We start from the raw sequence: 21,656 nt of genomic DNA, 5'->3' as shown, positions 1-21,656 counted from the left end.
TAAATTAAAAAAAAAAAGTGTTTGCACTGTTTAGAAATAAGTGAATTTGGGAAGAAAATACTATTTTCATGATAAATGTGATCAGAAAAACTCATATTCTATCTCAGACAAACAACTCCATGTCAAAGCAAAGATTTCATGAAAGATAGGGAAAGAAATTTCCAATAAAGTGAAGGAAAGTGTACATCTCAACATTGTTCTGACTTGAGGAAACTCGAGGATGACCCTAAAAGGCTAGAAGGGACTAAAAAGAAAACTGAAATGTGGCAGGTGGCCTAAGTTACTACAGAAGAGTACGACAAGATGATGTGAGGGGGGTGTTGATTCCTCCTCCCACCTCCAGATATCACAGGAGTTCAGAGGGCCAAAGACTCTCGTGCTCACCAGGCCCAGGCCCCCGAGTCAGACTGACCCACTAAGCAGTCCCACCACCAGAAACTGTTTGGCCTTGGACAAGCCTTCTGAGCGTTTAAGATTCAGTACCCTCTTCTAAAGCAAATCAGAAACATCCACCTCACAAAACAGAAGATTAAACAAGATTACACAATAGTGTTGTGCTAGCCAGCAGGTGCTAGGCCCCGACAAATGAATTGACACCCTCTGGGCTCTGAGTCTGGGCCTTCCCTGGGCAACCACTTGCTGGGCATTTCTGTGGATGCTTTTGCTGAGTTCCTTACTGTGTGACTTAGGGAGATAAAGCATCTACTCAGCCTCCTGGGAGATGTTGGATCAGAAAGGGCCGAATACAGCATTCATGCTCCTCCACCTTTCTTCAGAGCCATGCATCTGTGTGCTTTTTGTGTGTGAAAACCTATCATATGATAACAACAAAAGGGTTATCCATTAGAACATTTTCATCATATACCAATAAGGCTGTTAAAATATCCCCTTCCAGCAAAGAATGGGAATCCACTCTGAAATCATGCTGGCACAGATGGCCTAGAGGTCAGTGATATTGTATATTGCATTTGCAGTGACAGTTTTTAACAATTGAAGGTGGTCTCGAGAAACAAATCAATGTACTGACTTAGCAATTAATTCTGGCTAGAAAGGAAATATAGTTTCCTTGAAAAATTGGTTTGATTTTTATATTCACACATACATGCCCCTTGACCTGCTCTTATCAGGGAAGGTTAAACAGAGGGCACTAGGTCACAGCATGCTGGACGAGACTAATTAAATAAGGGCTGAACTGAGAAGGTGTCAGGACTTGATTTAAAGGAGCAAAGCCCTCCTGAAGTGTCTTTGGGGCTTGAAAAATATTTGGGGTGGGGGTTGTCTTGGGGCAGTAGAACCAAGACAGAAGATACCCTTAAAGTCGGCAATCCTCATGGCACAGCAGTGTCCACCTAAAGGCTGTGTTTCACCCAGTTTAGACAGTGGGTTTGCTGACATTTCTAAGCTACAGCCATCTGACCTGATTTCAAACCCAGCAAGACCTCAAATAAAGAGATGAGTTTAAAACAGTGCCTTTCCCACAGGCCGGCCGCCGAGCTTCATTCCGGTGTGGGCTGCAAGTGTGTTCTGTGGCTTCGCCTTCTCCCCTTTGCCCTCCTGTCGCTCTGTCTGCTTGACATGTTTATTAAATAGAAGCTTCAGGCTGCACAGGCAGACTCAGACTCTCCTCCCGCCCGAGTCGCCCTCCGCCGACAGCCCAGACCCTGTCTGGAGAAAAGATCCCAGAAGCCTCCTAGCTGAAGGGCTCCTTAGTTTTGGGGGAAGATATTTTGTTTTGGTTTGGTTTTCACATTCTTTTGGTAGCTGTTGTTTTAGAGCACTATTTATTTGAATAATAATTAATTCTTATTTAGATTTCTTTTCTGTTTGAACATAAGTAAATAACTAGAAGTGGGTATTTATCTCTGAGTACAAAGGTGGGGAACATAGCCCAGTGGTGGAGTGTCGTCTTAGCACATGCGAGGCCCTGGGTGTGATTCCCAGAGCCCACAAAACCACTAAATGTCTTCACTGTGCATAAGAAAACACTTTCCTTTAGAAATAAAGAGTTAGAAATTAGCTTACATGGTACATTCACAGATAATTTTTATACGTCTACATATTTTCTACAATAAGAATTCTTGTCTAATGAGAAAATGTAAGTTCTTAAGCATGGAATAAATAACTACTTTAGGTAGACAGTGTCTTGATCCTATATTCTGTCCTTCAGGTTAAATATTCCATTTATTTTGATCATTTATTAGATTAGGAACTCCTGAACTGACTGCTACCCATAGTATTGTAGAAATATGTCAGGTTCATATTTTTCTAGATTTTTTTTGTCTCATATTGCTTTATTTGGGCATTTTTTATCTTACTGGTCTTTTGCTTGTGTATTTTGGTTTCCTTTGGGGAGAGCACTGTATGTGTTTCTTGTTTGGTTTTGGTTTTGTTTTTTAAAGAGAAAAAGGGTGTGGAGGTAGGTGGGAAAATTCTGGGAGAGTTTGGAAAGGAAAAGAGAATATAGTGTATGAAAAAATTTTCTAATAAAAAAATATAGAAACTTTAAAAAATAAAATAAAAAAAAAAGTAAAGCTCCAGGTTCAAGCAAACTTCCTTACAAACATTTGACAACTAGGCTATTTGAAAGTTAAGAATGTCTATAACTTGTACTATTAGTCCCTTTCTCCACTTTTCTAGGAACAGGCACTCTGGTGTTAAATACATGCCATTTATAAATGTTTAAAACAAAACAAGAAAAAGATGTCCCGTTCCTCTAGCCGCATAACAGAGAGTGTGCAGAGCCTTGTCTTGTGTATGATGTGCAGCCCTGGCTCTCCCTGGGCTGGGAGTCCTAACTGCCCCTTGTCTGTCAGTCTATTGTAGGGGCAGAGGGCTTGTCCCTTGCATTCCGTCACATGGCTAGCTCCCTGCTGGGCCACTGCAGCCAAGTCTCCTGTGAAAGCCTCCTTCATGAGGTCATCGTCTGTGTGGGCTACTTCACTGTCAACCATCCAGATAACCAGGTAAGAGCCTCTGGAAGGTACCTTAGATTACTCCCAGCACTGAGGGTGTGAGGTATTGGAGTGAGAAAAGGCAGGCTAGCCTCCTGGAACCCATCTGTCCGGTGTGAAGGCCCTTAACCAGGCTCCCAGGATATGTTGATGGCATTATCTCTCCAAAGATATTTGATCTGCACCAGATAGCACAAGGGCCTCCTCTTAGAGCTATAAAGGCAAAATCTTTTATACAGAAGTATCCATTCCCTCCTATACAGTCAGCTTCCACTCCCACACTGTGTGAACTCTGATGCCCTCACTGTGATAAGGAAGCATCTGCATCTCTTGGCTCAGGTCACTTAGCAAAACATATAAAGCTGTCCTTGACCTTCCTCTGCCTGGGTGTTCAGAGGCTTCCAGATGGTTTGGGGCAGAACCTGAAAGCACAAGGTTCTCTGGCTTCTCCTGCTTGAGTGATGGGCATAGTTTTGCTCCTGACTACTTTATTTGGTTTCTGAGTAAAGATTCTTCTATGAATGCATTCTCCTGCTTTATGATGTTGGAATGTTTGTTACAAACTAGAAGATAAGGCACCTTCTTCTTTCCACTTTATTTTTTAAATAAATTATGGCACAACTAACATATCAAACTATTTCTTTTTTAATAAATGTGATTTTTTAAATAATTCACTTAACTTTATTTTTATGTGTATTGGTGTGAAAGTGTCAGATCCCCTGGAACTTGAGTTATTGACAGTCATGATCTGCTTTGCGCCTATACTGAATCTCGCTTTCTATACCAGGCTGGCCTCGAACTCACAAAGATTCGCCTGCCTCTGCCTCCCGAGTGCTGGGATTAAAGGCGTGTGCCACCACCGCCCAGCTCAAACTATTTCTTAACCACCTCATTTATATAGTTTTAGCTAAGCAGAAACTTGATCATGTAGATTATAGCTGAGAAAAAGACCCAAACAGCCCACTAGCCTTTATTCTAAGCTCGCTGGTTTTTATTTTAAGTAAGTCTCAAATAAATGTGCCTATTAGATTTATCGGCCTAGAGCACACTGGAGGAAGGCAAGAAAAGAGATGGGTGTGCTGTCAGAGCCACATACAAGGCAAGACATTGCACACTGAGAGCTGCGACTTCATGTCCAGTAGGGAGGAGAGGATAGAGAGAACAATGTTGTTAGTTGTTTTTGCTCTTTTGGGGGGCCCACCACCCAGCTCCCAGATAAATCACACACAGAAGCTTATTCTTATATTTTTGGTTGTGAGCCTCGCCTTTAACGGATGAGCTATCCCTCCAGCTCCAGAAGCTTATTCTTAATTCGGAATGCCCGTTCTTAACTTGTCTTGTTTCTTGCCAGCTTTTCTTAACTTTAATTAACCCATCTACCTTTTGCCTCTGGGCTTTTCCTTTTCTTACTTTTGTAATCTTACTTTCACTCTTACTCCATGGCTGACTGGGTGCCTGGGTGCCTGGGTAGCCCCTAGCATCCTCCTCCTTCTCTTGCTCTTCCTTCCTTTCCTCCCAGATTTCTCCTTCTGTTTATTCTCTCTGCCTGCCAGCCCCGCCTATCCTTTTTCCTGCCTTGCTATTGGTCTTTCAGCTCTTTATTAGACCATCAGGTATTTTAGACAGGTGCAGTAACAAAGTTTTACAGGGTTAAACAAATGCAACATAAAAGAATGCAACGCATCTTTGCATCATTAAAGCAAATGTTTCAGCATAAACAAATGTAGCACATCTTAAAATAACAACCGAACAACAGAAGGCCACAATCACAGCCTTGTAGGTTCACAGGAATATTTGACACTTAGTAAGCATGGGGACAAAGTAGACCTTCAGTGCATTATCTGTAAGAGTGTAAGAAATGGACAGTCTATTTTAGAGGAACATCCTTGTGTTTAAAATGTAGAGGATCTAGGTGTCTACAGGAATAATATTATATACAAAATAAAAAATTTCCCTCGCCCAGACCCTGCTGCCAGGAGCAGTTGTTTGTCATCTGCTGATGTAGAAATACCCAGGAAGCTCCTTCCCTTGTAGTCAGGTTTTTGTCCTTTTTAAGGCTCTGGCCCAGTAGGTTGACAAAACTCTTAAAAAAGACTCAGGAAAAGATAGGTGAGGGGATTGTCCTGTGTGGATTTCTTTTCTTTGTGTATATCAGTCTACTAAATGATTTTTATCTCACTTTAAAGTTTCTTCTAATACTTAGGACCATAAAAGCAGTCCTCATTTGTTATGATAAAGACATGGAAAATATAAAGAATAAAATGGAATCCCTGCTGTTTCTGATCCCAGCATCTAAGATGCCACCAGCAGGTTTCGTTGCATGTGTGCACATGTCCTGCTTTGTGTACTTCCTATTACACCAGAGTATCATTTTTAATGGCTTTACCTTGTGTGGACTCATAGTTTACCTAACAACTTCCTGTTTTATATGTAAGTGGTTTGTGCTAGACATCATGGCTTTCCGCTGCACTTGTGAAGAGCCGAGCAGTTTGCGAGTGTGCTGTTTGGCTGTGTGCAACTCCACACCGAAAAGTTCCATTCTTTCAGTGCGTTTCATGCTGCTGCGCTTTGAAACTTTTTGTACAGACCGACTCTATTGTGATAAGTTGATGGGATTCAGAGTTCTGTGGGGTTTCTGAGTTTTTCTACTGATGCTAGATGACACGGTGGTGCTCTCCGTTTAGATAAGCACACACTTTGGTATCTCTGGTCTCACCAAAGGGAACAAAGACAAGCAGAGGACCATACACTTGGAGAGATAAGGGGAAAGGCAGCTGCAGTGGGTAGAGAGAGCGGTAAGGTAGGAGTGGAAGAGGCTGAGGAGGGGAGGAAGTGGGGGAGCAGGAGACTGCAGCAGGAGCCATTGCCCCATCAGGCTTAGCTGGAAGAAGAAAAGGATGCAGTAAGATTTGGAGGTCACTGCTGAGAGATGAGCTCACTCAGGATGAAATTAGAAAGGTAAAAAAAGCCAGGCCTTGTGCTTCTGTGCCTTGCCTCCCACAAGGGCAAAGGCACTAAACTGATCATCTACTTCTGCTCTGGAGGAGAACCAGTGAGGTCAGGTCTGCCTGAGACGGTTGCTGAAATGCAGCAGTTTATGAGGAGAAAACAATGTGTTAAAATACTAAAGAAAGGAAAAGTGATAGACAAGATGGGAATTATAAACAGCGAAGACTGTAGCAATGCAGTTTGTAAGCATCCCCTTGTCCTGGAGAGCCTGTGCTGTCTGTCACCTCTTCAGCTCTGCAGCACAGTCATGAGTACGAAGTGAAAGCCTACCTCAGATGGGGAGGTAGAGGATGGGTTCTAAGAGGCAAGTTAAGCCTCCTGAAACAAAGAAAAGCACTGGGAGACTTAAAGTCAAGTGTGGCTCGGTGTGATGGCACCTGCCTTTAATCCCAGCACTCAGGAGGCAGAGGCAGGTGGAGCTCTGTGAATTTGAGGCCAGCCTGGGCTACAGAGTGAGTGCCAGAACAGGCACCAAAGCTACAGAGAAACCCTGTCTTGAAAAGAAAAAAAGAAAAGAAAAGAAAGTCGGGTGTGTGACAGGCCCATGCACTGGTGGTTACTGATGTGTATCTTGGACAGCATGTGAGATGGCAGCATGCTACAAACTGCCATTCTGCCCTCCAAATGCCAACATGGGCGTCTGGCATGTGTGTGTGTCTCACTCTGGGAAACCCATAAAGATTCTAGGAAGGTGTAAATAAACCCAAACCAGTTTTGCAAGTAGAGGGCTTGGGTTTTAGCTCAGCTCTGCTTCTACCTATGTGATCTTAAGATGAATCTTCTGGCTTTAGATGTGTGAATCTGTAACTGTTGAAAAGTAGAGTCGTTCTGGAGAGCAGTGACATTTACACGATGTGTGTGTGTGCATTTGTAATGCCACTGAATTGTAGAGCTGAAATGTTTCAACTGCTAAGTTATGTGTTATGTACATTTCACATGGTAAACAAAAAAAAGGAGAGGATGAGAAAGATTGTAGTTAGATGCTCTTGCCTAAAAATGCCTTGAGCCTGTGACATTAGAAGTCTGAGACTAAAACCATAGACAGCCCAGCATTCTGATGTCAGGAGGACTCACCACCCTTCTGTGGGTTTTGGATCCTCCTTACTCTGCTCCAGATCCTGTCAGCACCAGACAGCTTAACAAGCTGCCCGCCCACTTGGTGGCAGCGTGGCATCTAAAGGGCAGTAGATCTCGGCTTCCCCGTATGGCCTGAAGAGCGTGACAGCCGTTGGCAGACACAGCAGACTTCTCATGGTAACTTAGTAGGCTTTGCTCTGCCATGCCATCGCCGCCACAGCTGTTTTATCTACTGTGTCCCTAGCCCAAGTGGGGATCTATGCCATGCTCTGTGGGTTAGGTCACATATAGAGGACAGCATAAGGCAGACAGCCACAAGTCACTGAGGTGACAACAACTTGCATCCAGTGAAGTTGGGAAGTTTTCTACAGCTAAAAAGGTGTGTATTTGCTTTCCTTTAAAATGGAACTTTTTAAATTCCCTTTCTATCTACCACAAACCCAGCAATTTGCTAAGTGAACATTTGCTCAGGAGATGTGGTAAGAACAGCTGTAAGCTCTTACCCCAGTTTCCATTTCTGTGGAGCTTTTATCCTAAAAGGTCATCTGGGTAGCCTCACCTCAGAGACAGTGGCCCAGTGGTACCCCTTCCCACCTACCCCAGGTCTCAGGAAAACAATTCAGCCTGGCACAGGCTTCTCTAAATCAGTGGGATTGTATGGGAGAAATGATTCTCAGTTCAGGTAGGTTTCATGTTAATCTGCAGGGCATGTTTTTCGAGAGAGGATCCTTCATTTCCTGGGAAAAGAGCATGTTTCTCTACAAGGGACAGAGGGGGTCCTGAATCTTGCTGCAGCTTAGTCTGTTTGATTAGGTAACTGCTTTGCATAAAGGATTGGTGTTTTTTTATTTGCCACCACTTAGTCAATTAACTAGAAGGGCTGAGCCCCATGATACCACAGATCAGGAGAGCCAGCCAGATAATAAAAGTAATGCCCTATCCCTGATTGAACCATCATCTGTTTCCTATAGGTTTGCAGTGTCTAATTAAAACAGTGCTTTAATCAAAAGCTTCCCTGTATTTTACAGCATTTTCATGACTTTCTAAATTCTTTCCCATTTAATTATTATAATGAACATAATTAATATGTGCTGTCAGCTCTTCACTTTATTTACATTGTATTGAATAATTAAATTTGGTCTGATAATTAAATTAACTCAAATGAAAGATTGTGTGACTGCCTGAATATTACTGTCCTGGGAATAAGCACCTTTGCATATTCATTTTGATTAGTGACTGCCTTTCTCATTTGGAAAGGCCTGATAGATTCCAGGTATCCCAACTACAGTCTTATGGTAATTGAAAGGAAAGATCACTTTGGCCCACCTGCCTGCCCACCCTCTCTACAGTACCAGGAAGATAGATCAGATCTTTATACATTCTCAACTCAAGGTCCCTTTTTGTCCAAAAAATTGTTTCCTGACCCTGATGAGTATATAGGTATAGAAATCCAGTGTCTACTTATAATAAGTCATAAGGAAATTTATTTTAAAACAATCCTTGGTATACATATAAGTTTACCATTTACTAAAAACTAGAGCAAATATGCATACTAATTAGATAGATGTGCTTATTTATTTTTACATAAATAATTAAATTAAATATTGGCTGAATATTTGATACTGCAGATCGTAGAGCATCTTCAACAGTTTTCAGAGTTAACTGATATTTATAATCATCAATATTAAGATCATCACTTATATACATATATAGTACAAAAGGCAAAAGTACATTTAGCAGGAGGGGTGGCCTTCCACAAGGAAGAGCACACAAACTGGTTGCTCAGTGCTGCAAGGTCAACCCTGGAAATGTACATACCGGTAACATTACTCACCAGGTAGTGTTTAGGACTATACATGCATATGCAAATACATACGTGCAGTAACAGTGAAAAAAGAGGCCACAAATTTAAAGGAAAGCAGAAAGGGGTATATGGAAGGGTTTGGAGGGAGGAAAGAGAAGAGGGAAATATAATTAAATATAATCTCAAAAGTAAAATAAAATTTTTTAAAAGTATGTTTAGAGCCTTTGAAATTATTGAAAATTCTGTCCTAACCTAAAGACAAATTCATTTCATAGTTTTTTGGGGTTGTTTTTTTTTTTTTAATGAAACTCAAGTCAGCAACTCCAATGGCAATTTTTAAACTCAAACATTATTAATACAATACAATTCAAAGATATACTAATTAGATACTTACATGACAGTAGGAAAGCATTAGAAGTCTTTGTTTTTTGTAAGCAAACCATTATGTTTCTGTAAGAATAGAAAACTTTGGTTGTACTGTAAAAACCCTTTATTTCATATCCAATATAATAGACTTGAATCTAAGCCAACGTGTTTCGGGTATGTTTGTTGACATTGGGGTATAGCATGTATAGGAAAATGTGCATGTCTTGTATGTTCAGAATTAAGGGGGTAGTAAAGGTGCATGATACATGGACAAGTGCTGCCAGAATTACCTTGGAATAATCATGTTTGATTCACATTAATTTTTGATCACTGCATGTTGAAAACCTTTAAGGTTGCCATAGGTTTCACAGTCACCTCAGTAGTTGTGTGACCTTTGAAGAAGGTCAGGACCCATGGTTCGATAAGCTGGGGTATGGATCATGTATGTAGTCATCTGCCCTTCACTGTGCTGGAGGCACCGGATGCTTTTAGGTAGATGAGAACAGGCAGGAAACCAGACAGTGGCTCCACCTGCAACCGTGCCGTGTGTGTTTTCCAGATCATTTGATGGCTTAAATTTTTCTGTTTGTTCCTGGTTTTGGTTTGGTTTGGTTTGGTTTGTTTGGTTGGTTAGTTTGGTTTGGTTTGGCTTTTGGTTTTTGGTTTTTTTCAAGACAGGATTTCTCTGTGTAGCCTTGACTGTCCTGGAACTCACTCTGTAGCCCAGGCTAGCCTCTAACTCAGAGAGATCCACCTGCCTCTGCCTCCTGAGTGCTGGGATTAAAGGTGTGCACCACCACCGCCCAGTTTGTTGGTTTGTTTGTTTGTTTGTTTGTTTGTTTGTTTGTTTGAGACAGGACCTCACTATGCATCTCTGGTTGTCCTGGGTGTAGATTAGATCAGGCTGACCTCCAACTCACGGAGATCCTCTTACCTTTGTCTCTTTATGCTGGGATTAAATGTGTGCACCACCGCGCCTTGGGATTTATTTTAATGATACTTTCTAAAAGGACTCTGTTACACTCATGTCAGGCATTCCCCTGCACACCTAAGTGATGTCTTTGTCTTAGTCCACCTGCAGTTAAGGAAAACTCGGTTATGGTATGTTGCCTGCCAGGTGCTTTGTCACTGAGCTCCAGCCTCAGCCTTTCCTTTGTGGTGTTGTGTTTGTTTTATTCTTTAGTTCATGTGTGTATGTGTGTAAATCAGAGAACTGTTTGTGGAAGTCAGTTTTCTACTTCCACCATTCACGTCCTGGGATGCAGGCTGGCAGCAAGCACTTTTCCTAGCTGAGCCGTCTCACTGCCCTCGTGGAACATTGTTTCATTTCGTCTGTATTTTATTTGTTTGCAGTGCTAGGGCTTGAAATGAGAGCTTCACACATGGTAGGCAAGTGCTCTTCTGATGAGCTACATCCCCGGCTTCAGGTGTGTTTTGAGACTAGCAGTTAAGGAAGAAAAGAGTACTTGCCTAGCAGTTTCCGGAACCACTGTCCAGCCTTTAGAAGCTCAGAGCTGGCCCACGTCCTCCTCAAACTTCCTTATCTTACTCTTTGTCTTCCTCAAAGGCAGATGATCCACCCCGGGTCACACCCACTTGGTACACTGCACTGGCCTCATCTGATCCATGGAGCAGCGCTTCGTTGGGCTTCCTGTTCACCCAGTGCCAGCACCTCATTCTTCACCTGTCACATAAGCATTCCCCTTTGCACGTGCTCTTCCTTGTGACAGCTCCAGTTCGTTCATAAGATGGAACTGTATCATGTCTAAGGAAGAGCTCAAGAATGTCAGTAATACAGCCATTTTGGAGCCAGGTTATTCTCAATATTATAGCACCAGAGAACAACATGGTACTTGAAGGCCACTTGAGGTAGATCATTAAAAGTAGTATTTGCCTAAACATTTAAGTCAGTGGTGTGCCTGTGTTAGAATGAAGATGTTTGCCAGCCACCAATTCTGGCAATGGATAGTAAAAGTTACCCCTTTCACAGGATCCAAACAAAAAGACCTTTCACTTGCCCCATCACTTGTGACTTTTCCTACACAATTTCAGTGCACTGCCATATGTCACTAGGTATGTTTTTTCACTCCACAAACCACCTGAGAGGTCCTAAGAAATTCCTGGTTAACAGTGGCTGCCTTGCCAAGGAACAAAGCAGAGCAGACAGCAGGCAGTGTGGGAATCTACATGCAGCCTCACGCCTGAGTACTTAGAGCAAGAACCTAAGACGGTCACACTTCACTGTGCAAGGACCATCACTGGGATTGCTGCCTGATATGGGACATAGCTGCTCAGGTGCTCCTGCTGTGGCTGGCACAGTAGCAGGAGAAGAGACTCTGGATAGGCTCTGGATGACTCTGCAACTGAAATTTTGAACTTAACTTGATCATACAAAAATCTAGATGCCATGGTGATTCTGAGCACAGGCTCAAAGGTCAGCTGGCTTTGACACCTTAGCACTGTGACCCTGCACAAGTTACTAAGCCTCTGTTTTCTTACTTCAGTGGTGTAGTTTGGCCACAAAGGTGACATAAGATTAATGGCTTATATGTCTATTTTAATACTGAGCCCTGCTTCAGAGCATGCAAAGATGGACAAAGGATTGCCCAGCCCCGATCCCTTGCCCAGTGTGCAGACATAAATGTCGTTCAGTAGTGTTCACAGGCCTCAGGTATCTTTTGAAAAAGTCTGTTGAGGTGTCATATGTGCACAAAATATGAGAGTTCGAGACTCTTATCAATTTAACTCAGGAGTCATGATAATCATATTTTTCTGAATCTCTGTCTTTTGCCATAGAGGAACTTTTTTAAATAAAATGCCCAGAGATAGACTGTAAAAGTCTAGTCTTTACTCAGGGTCTCCTGGAATAAGGAAACTATATTACCATTGTCAGCCCCAGAAAGATCCATAATGGCTGCACTAGTATCCTTCTATACATATGTGGCCTCAGGCAAGTCACTGCCCATCTCTGGCCTTCAGTTTCCCGTCTATAAAAAGAATTAGAGAGGCCAGCACAGTAGCTCTGCAGGTAAAAAGTTCATGCTTCTTCCAGCTCTAACAGATGAATTTACACCTCTAAGATGAACTAGGAAGCTGGGGCCAGATAAATTTAATCATTTTGATTCTTTTCAGTGTGCGTGCATGTGTGTGTGTGCGTGTGTGTGTGTGTGTGTGTGTGTGTGTGTACATATACACACACATGAATGTGGGTGCCTGAGAAGACCAGAAAAGGGCATAGGGGCTCTTAAAGCTGGAGTTACAGGTGGCTGTGAGCAGACTCCAGTCCTCTGCAAAAGCAGCCAGTGCTCTTAACCACCGAGCCCTCTCTCCAGCCCCTGTTCATTTCTACGGATAGTAATCACAGATACTCCAGTTAACACTGGCTTTCCGGCTGTTCCTCAAGCACACCTCACCCACCTCTACTCAGACTTTCCCCCTTGCTGCTTTCTGCCTAGAGTCTTCCCCTCAGAAATCAGCATGATTTCAGGTGCTCACTTCCAACAGTTTGGTTCATACTTGTCCTGTTACCATAGCACCTGCCAATGTTCTAACCTGTGGACCAGTCATGTAGTCACTGTTTTCAATTCCCATAATTTATTTTTCTTCACTCATTTATTACCCCTGATATTCATTTGCTTTATCTGTTTGATTTTTGTCTTTTTACCCTGCTAAAATGTTAAGTACTTTAAGAACAAATTCCTCGGTAGTGGTACATATGACCGTGCCAGGCACATAAGATAACTATGTCTTGGAAGAATATTGGATGGTGAGATAGTAAAAGTCTCTCTGTGTGTCATCTTATAGAAAAGGTCAAAATGGTCCAGGTTTTTAAAGACCCATCACTTCTACTTACTGACCAAATCTCCTAAGCTTTTAGTTAAAACTTACTTTAGCCGTTTCTTCATCATCCTAATTTATCTTTCTAAAAAATGTCATAGCTTCAACTACTGGCTTTGAGATCTAAAGGAAACAGCTTCGTTCATGGTGTGGCGAGTCTTATATTTGAGAAAGCAGCAGTGTGAGGGGAGCTTTAAAGGCCAATGGTTCCATCTCAGCCCCTCCTCCCACAGAGAGTATTCGACCTCTGACAGGCTATGTGAATGTTGATTTCACTGCTGTGACAGAGACAATGGCCCTAATTCATGAGGTTATTGTAAAAAATGAAGTATCACCTTGTTAGTCAGGTCACAGTTTGGTTGACTTATGCTGTGGGGTAGATGTCTCTGAGGTGGATCTTTCTCCCTAGATTGGTGTTAGTATCACAACAGATCTACTCTGACTCCTTGTGAGTGGTGGAAAAGGAAGCTCTCTGACAGGTACATAAGCATCAAGGGACTTAGGCAGCACCACCTCTGTGCCCTTGTTGGTTGACAGCCCACAAGACCTCGGGCTTGGTCTGGCTGAGTTCTTTCCTAACAATTTTCTCAGCAGACATTACACATTCTTGGCATCTTTCATTGCCTGGGTCTCCACTACATCTTCAGCTCCACTCTTAAAGCTTCATGTATCATTCTCTCAAGGGCCACCCCTGGGACTCTGGCCTTACTACAAATTTCTTGGTCTCCCAGGCTTTCCTTTGAAATCTTTTTTTTTAAATAAGTCTTTTTTAAAAGATTTATTTATTTTATGTTTATGAATGTTCTATCTGCATGTACTTTGTGCCAGAAGAGGGCATCAGATCCCATTATAGATGGCTGTAAGCCATCATGTGGTTGTTGGGAATTGAATTCGGGACCTCTGGAAGGGCAGCCAGTGCTCTTAACTGCTGAGCCATGTCTCCAGCTCCTTTTCTTTGAAATCTTGATGGCATCCTTCCTGACCCCACAACTCCAGTTTACCTTCAAAACCAACATCACTTGGGCGATGATAAGGTCTCCACTGGGTCAAACAGTAATGACCCCTCCCTCAGCCTTAGACTGTGTCTACAGTGGACTCAGATCCCTGGGATGGGGTGGGGGTCTGGATGTGGATGAATATGTCTGGAGACATCCTTGAGTGTGCAGGCCTACAGAGCTCTCTCCTCAGAGCAAAGGCTTTCAATGAGTTTATCCTTTTATAGTCTTGGCCTTGGAAAGGGTAGGGTCCTCCTTATTCCTGAAGTATCTTCAAGACATCTTTACTCTGCCCTAGTGCCAAGATTTAGTCTATTTTTAATGATATGAATTTCTTTCATAACCATGCCTTCCTTGCTAGCAACTTCAGATGTGTTCCTTTTCTAGCCAGTCCACAAGCTTTTCAGAACTTTCCCCGATTTCTTTTGCTCCCAGTTCTCACTATAAACTTGGTTAAAAGCAGGCAGTGGACCCACACCGCAGCCTGAATGCTAGGCTGCCTGCACCGCTTAGTTAGTCCGTCACTTTAAACTCCTCATCCCACAGTCTTGGGGCTTGGGTAAAATGGAGGTCAGTCTTTACCAGAATGTAACACACGTGGCTTCTAGTCCAGCTCCCAGTAGAGTACTTGTCGCTCATCTGAAACCTCAAAAACACGGTCTGAAATCTCCACATTCCTGTCAATATTTTCAGCTCTTACCGGAATTGTCCATTAAGCTCTGCTTACAGCATTCTATGGCTTCTGTAGCCTATGTCTCCAATTTCCTCCACAAACTAGTCCAAAAGTTCATGAATCTCATGGTCAGATCATCAGCAACAACCCTTCCTCTGGATCCTGATATCCTGATTTTCTATTGTTGGCAAGACTTTTTATCAGTACAACAAATTCCTCGAGAGCAGCTTCCAAGAGGACAAGTTCATGAGGTGCGGCCTAGTGGACAGTTAGGAGAAGCAGACGTGCTTGCTTTATGGCAGCCAAGAAGCAGATTGTTCCCCTCCTGGTAGGCTTGTTCTTATTCCCATTTTGTTCCATCGTCTGGGCCAGCCTCTGGGACAGTGCTGCTCACATCCAGGGCACGCCTTCCCAACCTGAGTTAGGCATCTGTGGGAACACTCTCACAGACACACACAAATGCTTTCAATCTCATCAGGTTGACAGAGTAAACTGTCACAGCCTTACAGTCTGCTGTTGCCTTTGCCACCTCATAGTACGCAATGTGCTGGAATCCGCATTCAGTCCCCACTTTAAGGGATTAATAGTCTGCTCTTGAAGCTTGATGAAAGGAACTTGGGCTCTGAAACCAGGCAGACTGAATATATTACCATTTGTTCCATTCGATAGCTCTGAGATCCTAGGCAAGCCACTTACCTTCCCAGTGCCTATGTCCTTACCTGTGATATGTAGATCATATCAATAGCGTGCCATGTGATTGTTATATGCAGTGGATTGAATCAGTTACTCGGTGATTAGCACATTCCCTGGCCTAACCTGTGATTTGTTGAAGTTGTTGTTGTTTCCCTTCACATTCCTTGCTCCTAATGAGAAAAGCCCCTGCGTCCACTCAAGTCAGCTCTGACACTTACTACCATCTTAAGTAGGTTATCTCTGCTGTCAGAGCATGTTCGTTCTCCCATCTGCTGAGAAGATGGAGAAAGCTCTGTGTCTCCTGCCTCCAAGGTTCCTCCTTGGACCCAAAGCACAGGGTTGTCTTCCCATAGCTGGGCCTCTGGGCTGTTATTTCACACACTGCTTTGACGCAGCCACCATGGAGTCCTGGGACAGTCAGTCTGGCGTGGCTGATTGAGCTGGACCTGCCTGACAACTAGTCAGCATCTGCTTGTCTGGAAGGTAGTGAAGGCAGGTACAGAAGCAGGAGGGAAGAAGACCTCACGCCCACATACATCTCTTCTGTGTAGCCAACTGAAAGCACTGAGATTACTGTGAGGTACATTGAGATTGTGTTAGGAAGAGAAACTAGAAAATGGCTCACATGAATCAATGTGAACATTTAATGGGCCTTAATTGGAACCTTATCCTACTATTCTTAGAGCAGAGAGATGAAAGCAGAAGAAATCTGAGAGACCATTTATTTTACTTGAGAAAGCAGTAAACCGAAACTACAAAAAGATTTGACTACTATTATATTTTTATGATTAAATAAAATTGTCATAGACTAGTGCTGGTGAGCCCATAAATGCTCCATGGAATGCACCCATAGTCTCTGGCAGCTGTTAGGTTAGCCAGAAAACCTATCAGCCTGTGCTCTGCATTTGTTAACCCTGCCGTTCTCACCACACAGCAGCTCAGGGATGGAATGCTTACCCAGGTCTGCTGGCCAGGACCACTGGAGAATTTGTGTTTGAAGGCGTTACTAAATTCTGGCTTCAGCTTATCTCTCCTCCTCATTCCCTACATCCTGCCGTTTGTAATGGGCAGAATCAATCTCTCTCTCTCTCTCTCTCTCTCTCTCTCTCTCTCTCTCTCTCTCTCTCTTTCTCTCTCTCTCTTTCTCTCTCTCTCTCTCTCTCTGTATGTGTGTGTGTGTGTGTGTGTGTGTGTGTGTGTTTTCTTTATTTTTCTTAGAGAAGCTGTATTTTAAGTATCAGACTCTAGGCTCTGAGGTTTGAATTGGCATATTTCGTGTAATAACTTCCATTTCTTTTTAAGAAAAAATGTATATTCCAAATTCACCCTCGTTTACCATATTTACATGTAATATCTGTAGGTGTGAGCATCATAGGGCATGTCCATGTGTGCATGCTCATAACACAGGACAGGATGATGTCTGGGAACTTGGAGGCCTTCAGAGATCATGTAGCCCACTCCCCTTGTGGCCAGAGAGGAAAGGACTTGGTTCCTGCCTTTGAGCTGGTTCTCCTGATGCCCTATCCAGAGCTTTCTGCCAACAGCCGTCCTTCACACTCCTCCATCCCGGGGGCAAATGGGATATGGATACATAAGCACATAGAAAATCCAAATTAGTCCCTCAGAGTGGTCATGATTATGACGAGTGTGCCTAATCTCCAAGGCCAGTGCTCTCTAAAGAAGGCTTCCTTCTCAATGTGAACTGAAATGGAGGCAGGGCTTAGGTATAATCTCTGACGAATCATAGAACCTGTGACTCTTAGTGCTGGACAAGTGTGTGAGCTGGTCTAGCATAAGCTTCTGCTGCAGGATGTGTTTGGAAGGAATTTAGAATGTGCTTCTTTTAAACTATAGTTCTTTTTTTCCTCGAAGAAGATTTGAGAAATATTCAAAAAGAGGCTCTATCAGGCAACAGAAGGCTAGAGGGTGATTTATTCTTGGGGAAATGCCAACATTGTGAATTTTGTGGCCCTTTAGACATTCATCAGTCATTTCTTCTCTTATTTGTCAGCTTTTACTAAATGCCCACCCAGTTTTAGGCCATGTCCTGAGAGACGCAGAGATGCCTACAGTCCACGGTGTCTTTTGAGGAGTCCACAAGCCAGGCACAGTGCCATTAGTGCTGAGCCTGGGTTTCCTTCAGCAGACTTTGCAAGATGCCTGCAATGCACCGGGCACTGTTCTAGACACCCAGGGTAGTGGGAAACAAGATAGAACAAGTCCTTGCCTTCATGTTGCTAATGTTCTGAAGAGTGAGGTTCAAACAGAAAACGAAAAACAACTCACATCTATGATAGCAGTATTTCACAACTGGAGCAATGCTTGTGCAGACACAAAATGTGAAATGGAAGTTCCTGGGTCCCCGAGGGGAGCATACATAGGAGAGAACCTACGCAAAGGTACTGAGGTATGAAATAGCCTGGCAGGCACAAGGAACTGCGGGCAGGCTCTTCATTCCGACTGAAGCTTAGCCTGTGAGTGAGGACGAGAGCTAAGCCGGAGCTGAGGCAGAGCCTGGGTCATGAGCAACATGTGGTGACCAAGAACTTGGAGATTGTCTTCTGGGAGATGAGGAGCTGTGGTGAGATATTGTGTACCCAAATAAAATTTGCCTGAAGATCAGAGAACGGAATAAGCCACTAAATTAAATATAGAAGCCAGGCAGTGATGGCACTTGGGACACAGGAGTTCAAAGCCACTCTGGACTACATGAGATTGACTCAGTCTAGGAGAGAAACAAAGCCAGGCAGTGGTAGCACACACCTTCAATCACAGTACTTGGGAAGCACACATGCCTTTAATGGCTGGGTGGAGAAAGGTCTATAAGGCGTGAGGAGACAGGAACTAAAGGCTTTCTGACTGAGGAAGCCCTTTCAGCTAGAAGCCATTTGGCTGAGAGGACCCCTTTCCGCTGAGATCCCAGAGACGTTCAAACAGAGATTTGTGGAATTGGTGAGGTGAGATGTGACAGTGGCCTGTTCCTTTGTCTCTCTGATCCTTCAACATTTCTGGCTCCGGATTTGTTATTAAAAGACCATTTAAGATTTGTGTTACAAGGAGCCTCTGGTGCCATTAGCATGTGGCTGGCCTGGTGAGACATGGCTCATAGTCCAGTATTTGGAGAATGGAGAGGTTGTTGTCATACCCACACGAATGCCCAGCACCCAGGACCTGGTACCCATAGTCCTGAGTCACTGCATTTCCCTGCAGAAGCAGGGTGAGGGACCCTGCCCAGGGGTGCTCTCCCATTCCTCTGCTAGTGATGCCAGCAAAGAACTGGCTTCCCTCAAGAAGCTAGTTCAGGGCCTTCTCAGTTTGCCCCTCCCTATATGAGGAGACCCCTGTCTCTGGGGTCTGCCTGGTTTCCAGTATGTAGGTCAGGCCACGTCCCCAACAACTGTAGGCTTTGTTTCTCTTGACCCTGGCTTTCTCTCTTTATTTCCTTCTCTTCCTCCTTCCTGGGTTGTCTACTGCTGCTACATAGCACTGAATCCAGGAGCAGCGCTCAAAGGCTACTACCACCTATACAGCCTACAAGAATTCTGCAGTTAACCCCAGCTTTAATACCTGTGGAAGAGCCAAGTTTGGAAAAAGAGAAAACTGTTGCAGGACTAGACAAAGGAACATTTGGGTTTCTCTGCTACCACTATGATTTTATAAGATTTGATATGTGGACAGAATCTTCTCATTTTTCTGCTGGGATGTTTAAAGGCACCGCTCCCACCCTCCCCACACAGCATTGGATTAAAGAAATGAGGGGCTGTGGGGGGGGGGCATGCCATTTTCTTTAAAAAAAAAAAAAATGGAGAAGTTGCTGGCCTCAGGGACAGTCCTGTCCTGTTGCTCCTGTCATGAGCCTTGGTTCCAAGTCTGACAACTGGCAAGGGCACTAACTGATGAACCTGCCCACCTCAGCTGCTGCCTGTCCTCCAGCAGTGCACAGGCCCAGGTCTGCAGAGAGGAATGCAACAGCTACTTTGTTTCTACTCTGCTAGAATAATATTCTTTGTTCCAGTGATTTACAGACTCTCTTAGCTGTCGGTCTTAATGAATTTAGATGTCTAGACACCTATTTTTACCCCTGTGTTGAGGACATCTTGTCTCTGACAAGAAAAGGAAAAAAACAAATTGGGAATTCTTAGGCACAAGGAATTCGCGCTGGTGAGCTTTAACTATTTGCATTCATTCCTCTCTACTCCGTTTACCCCACCCCACTGACAGACAGAACTGCTCTGCTCTTCAGTCTGGCACAACTGCCCATGCAGAGTGAAGGAAGCTGCTCCCTTACACACACACACACACACACACACACACACACACACACACACACACACACGACTCCCTAAACCACTGTGCCAAGATGCCAAAGAACTCCATCATCTGCTCCTGCAGATCCAAAGACAGTGTTAACTAAGGGCCTTTAAGGCCTTATGGTGAGCAGCCCATGGACTGATGTGATAGATAGGAACTCCTGAAATAACGTAGAAACCAACACTTAATTTATAGCTTGGTTTTAAAAGCCAAACTCATTCATTCTTTCCCCAAATAGTTGGGGGGAAAGCTATCATTTACCAGGCACTATGCGAGGCACAGGGACATGTAGTAATGACAAAGGGTAGCAATTGCCCTCAGCACATCTGGGGACTTTTACCAAATAGGGTTCACTTCAGTCTGCTTTAGCCTTTCTCACTCTCTCTCTCTATTTTTTCCTTCATTTTATCTTTATGTGTGTGGGTATTTTGCTTGCATGTATGTCTGTGCACCGCGTGCATGCAGTGCCCGGGGAAGCCAGCAAAGAGTGTCAGTCAGATCCCTGTGGGCTGGAGTTATAGATGGTTGTGAGCTGTCATGTGCGTGCTGGGAACTGAACCACTGAGCCATCTCTCCAGCCGTGTGATAGATACAAGGCTGGGCTTCAGTAAATATTTAGAAACTTGCCATAGGTCCTTCTTGGGTGTGTGTGGGGGGGGGGAGGTTACCTTCCACAAATTAAACAAAATACAGAGCTTTCTGTGATCACTCCTCAATAAGGAGGGAGTTCAGAATCCCTCTGTGGAAACAGATAAATCGGAATTTGATGTGTTTCTGTTTGGTTTCTGGGGTTTTGTTCTTTCTGCTTTTGTGGGTGAATTCCCTAGGGCTGTCGATTTGTGACCCCTGTGTACAGAAGGGGCTGAGCAGCAGCCATCGGCACTCCTGCACTTTATTACTTAGGGTGGTCATTTTGATACTGTCAGGAGTGTACTATTCCCCCACAAAGGTGAATTTTTCAGTGATCAGATTACCTTTAAAACATAATATGTGTTTGATATTAACTACTTATAATCAGTTTTAAAGAAATATTTTAACTTCCTGCCTTCTTATATCATATTGATTTATTTTGTATTTTTTGCTGTCTTACAAAATTAGTTCCTCTGCAATGTCAGGTATATGAGGATCATTGTATATGTGGAAGTAATTTTTAAATGTGTGGAGTATTAAGTGAAGATAATTGGTTATAATTAATAAGATATTCCGTCATAATATAGTCATGTTCTCAAGACCAAATGGGAAAAGAGAGACTTCCTCTTTTATCAAATGGTTCTTGACAACATCCTGAATTTTTATTTTTTGAAATCATTTTAACCTTCACTTCTTTTATTTGTGTCCCTGTTCCTTTCTGTTGTCAATTTACAACTGGTCTGCAGAACTCTTCAGATTTGCTGACTCTGAACTACTGGAGACCAGAAACCCTACTCTATTAGCCTGGCTTCGGAAGTATGAGTTGCTACACTGCTGGAGTGTGCAGAACTTCCTGGGTAACTAGCCCGTAGGAAGATGGCCATTCTGGGAGGATGGAAAGGTCTCTGACACAGTTAGTCCTTGCCCATTCGGAGCAGTGTCCATTCTCAGTCGACATGTGGTGCTGGTCTCCCGTCCCCGCTAAGAGGCCCGCTGACATCCTTCCTTCCCTGCCTGCTCTGGCTGCAGCCCAGGTGGCCACAGTTAGGGAACAGTAGTGTCCCAGGGGTGCGGAGGTTGGACTGCTCTCCATGTTTATATGACTCTCGGGACCTTGAACTCGTTTGGGATCTTAAAGTGAGTGGGACAGCTGTCACACGGGTGTGCAGTCGGCAGGCTCACCTCCGCCCCACTTTCCTACTTCCATGTATTTTCTCTCTTTTTCCTTCCTCCTCCCTCTTCCTCCTTCTATTCAGATTTTTGACAGAATTATACCAGGGCCATACCAAGTATTAATATTTAGTTATATT

At 43.6% G+C, this 21,656-nt stretch overlaps 1 protein-coding gene across 2 annotated transcripts in view; it reads left to right on the top strand.

Moving 5' to 3' along the window:
• Nucleotides 1-21,656, top strand: part of Scaper (S-phase cyclin A associated protein in the ER) — a 369,576-nt gene that overhangs the window by 334,442 nt on the left and 13,478 nt on the right. For both annotated transcript variants that reach the window (XM_016004546.3, XM_006971561.4), the window contains exon 29: nt 2,814-2,963. In XM_016004546.3, the coding sequence (XP_015860032.1) occupies nt 2,814-2,963 (150 nt within the window). The remainder of the gene's footprint in view (nt 1-2,813; nt 2,964-21,656) is intronic.

This window comes from Peromyscus maniculatus, chromosome 7, assembly GCF_049852395.1.
Source record: "Peromyscus maniculatus bairdii isolate BWxNUB_F1_BW_parent chromosome 7, HU_Pman_BW_mat_3.1, whole genome shotgun sequence".
NCBI lineage: Eukaryota > Metazoa > Chordata > Mammalia > Rodentia > Cricetidae > Peromyscus > Peromyscus maniculatus.
Note: the sequence above shows the minus strand (reverse complement) of the source record. Positions and strands in the feature narration are given on the sequence as shown.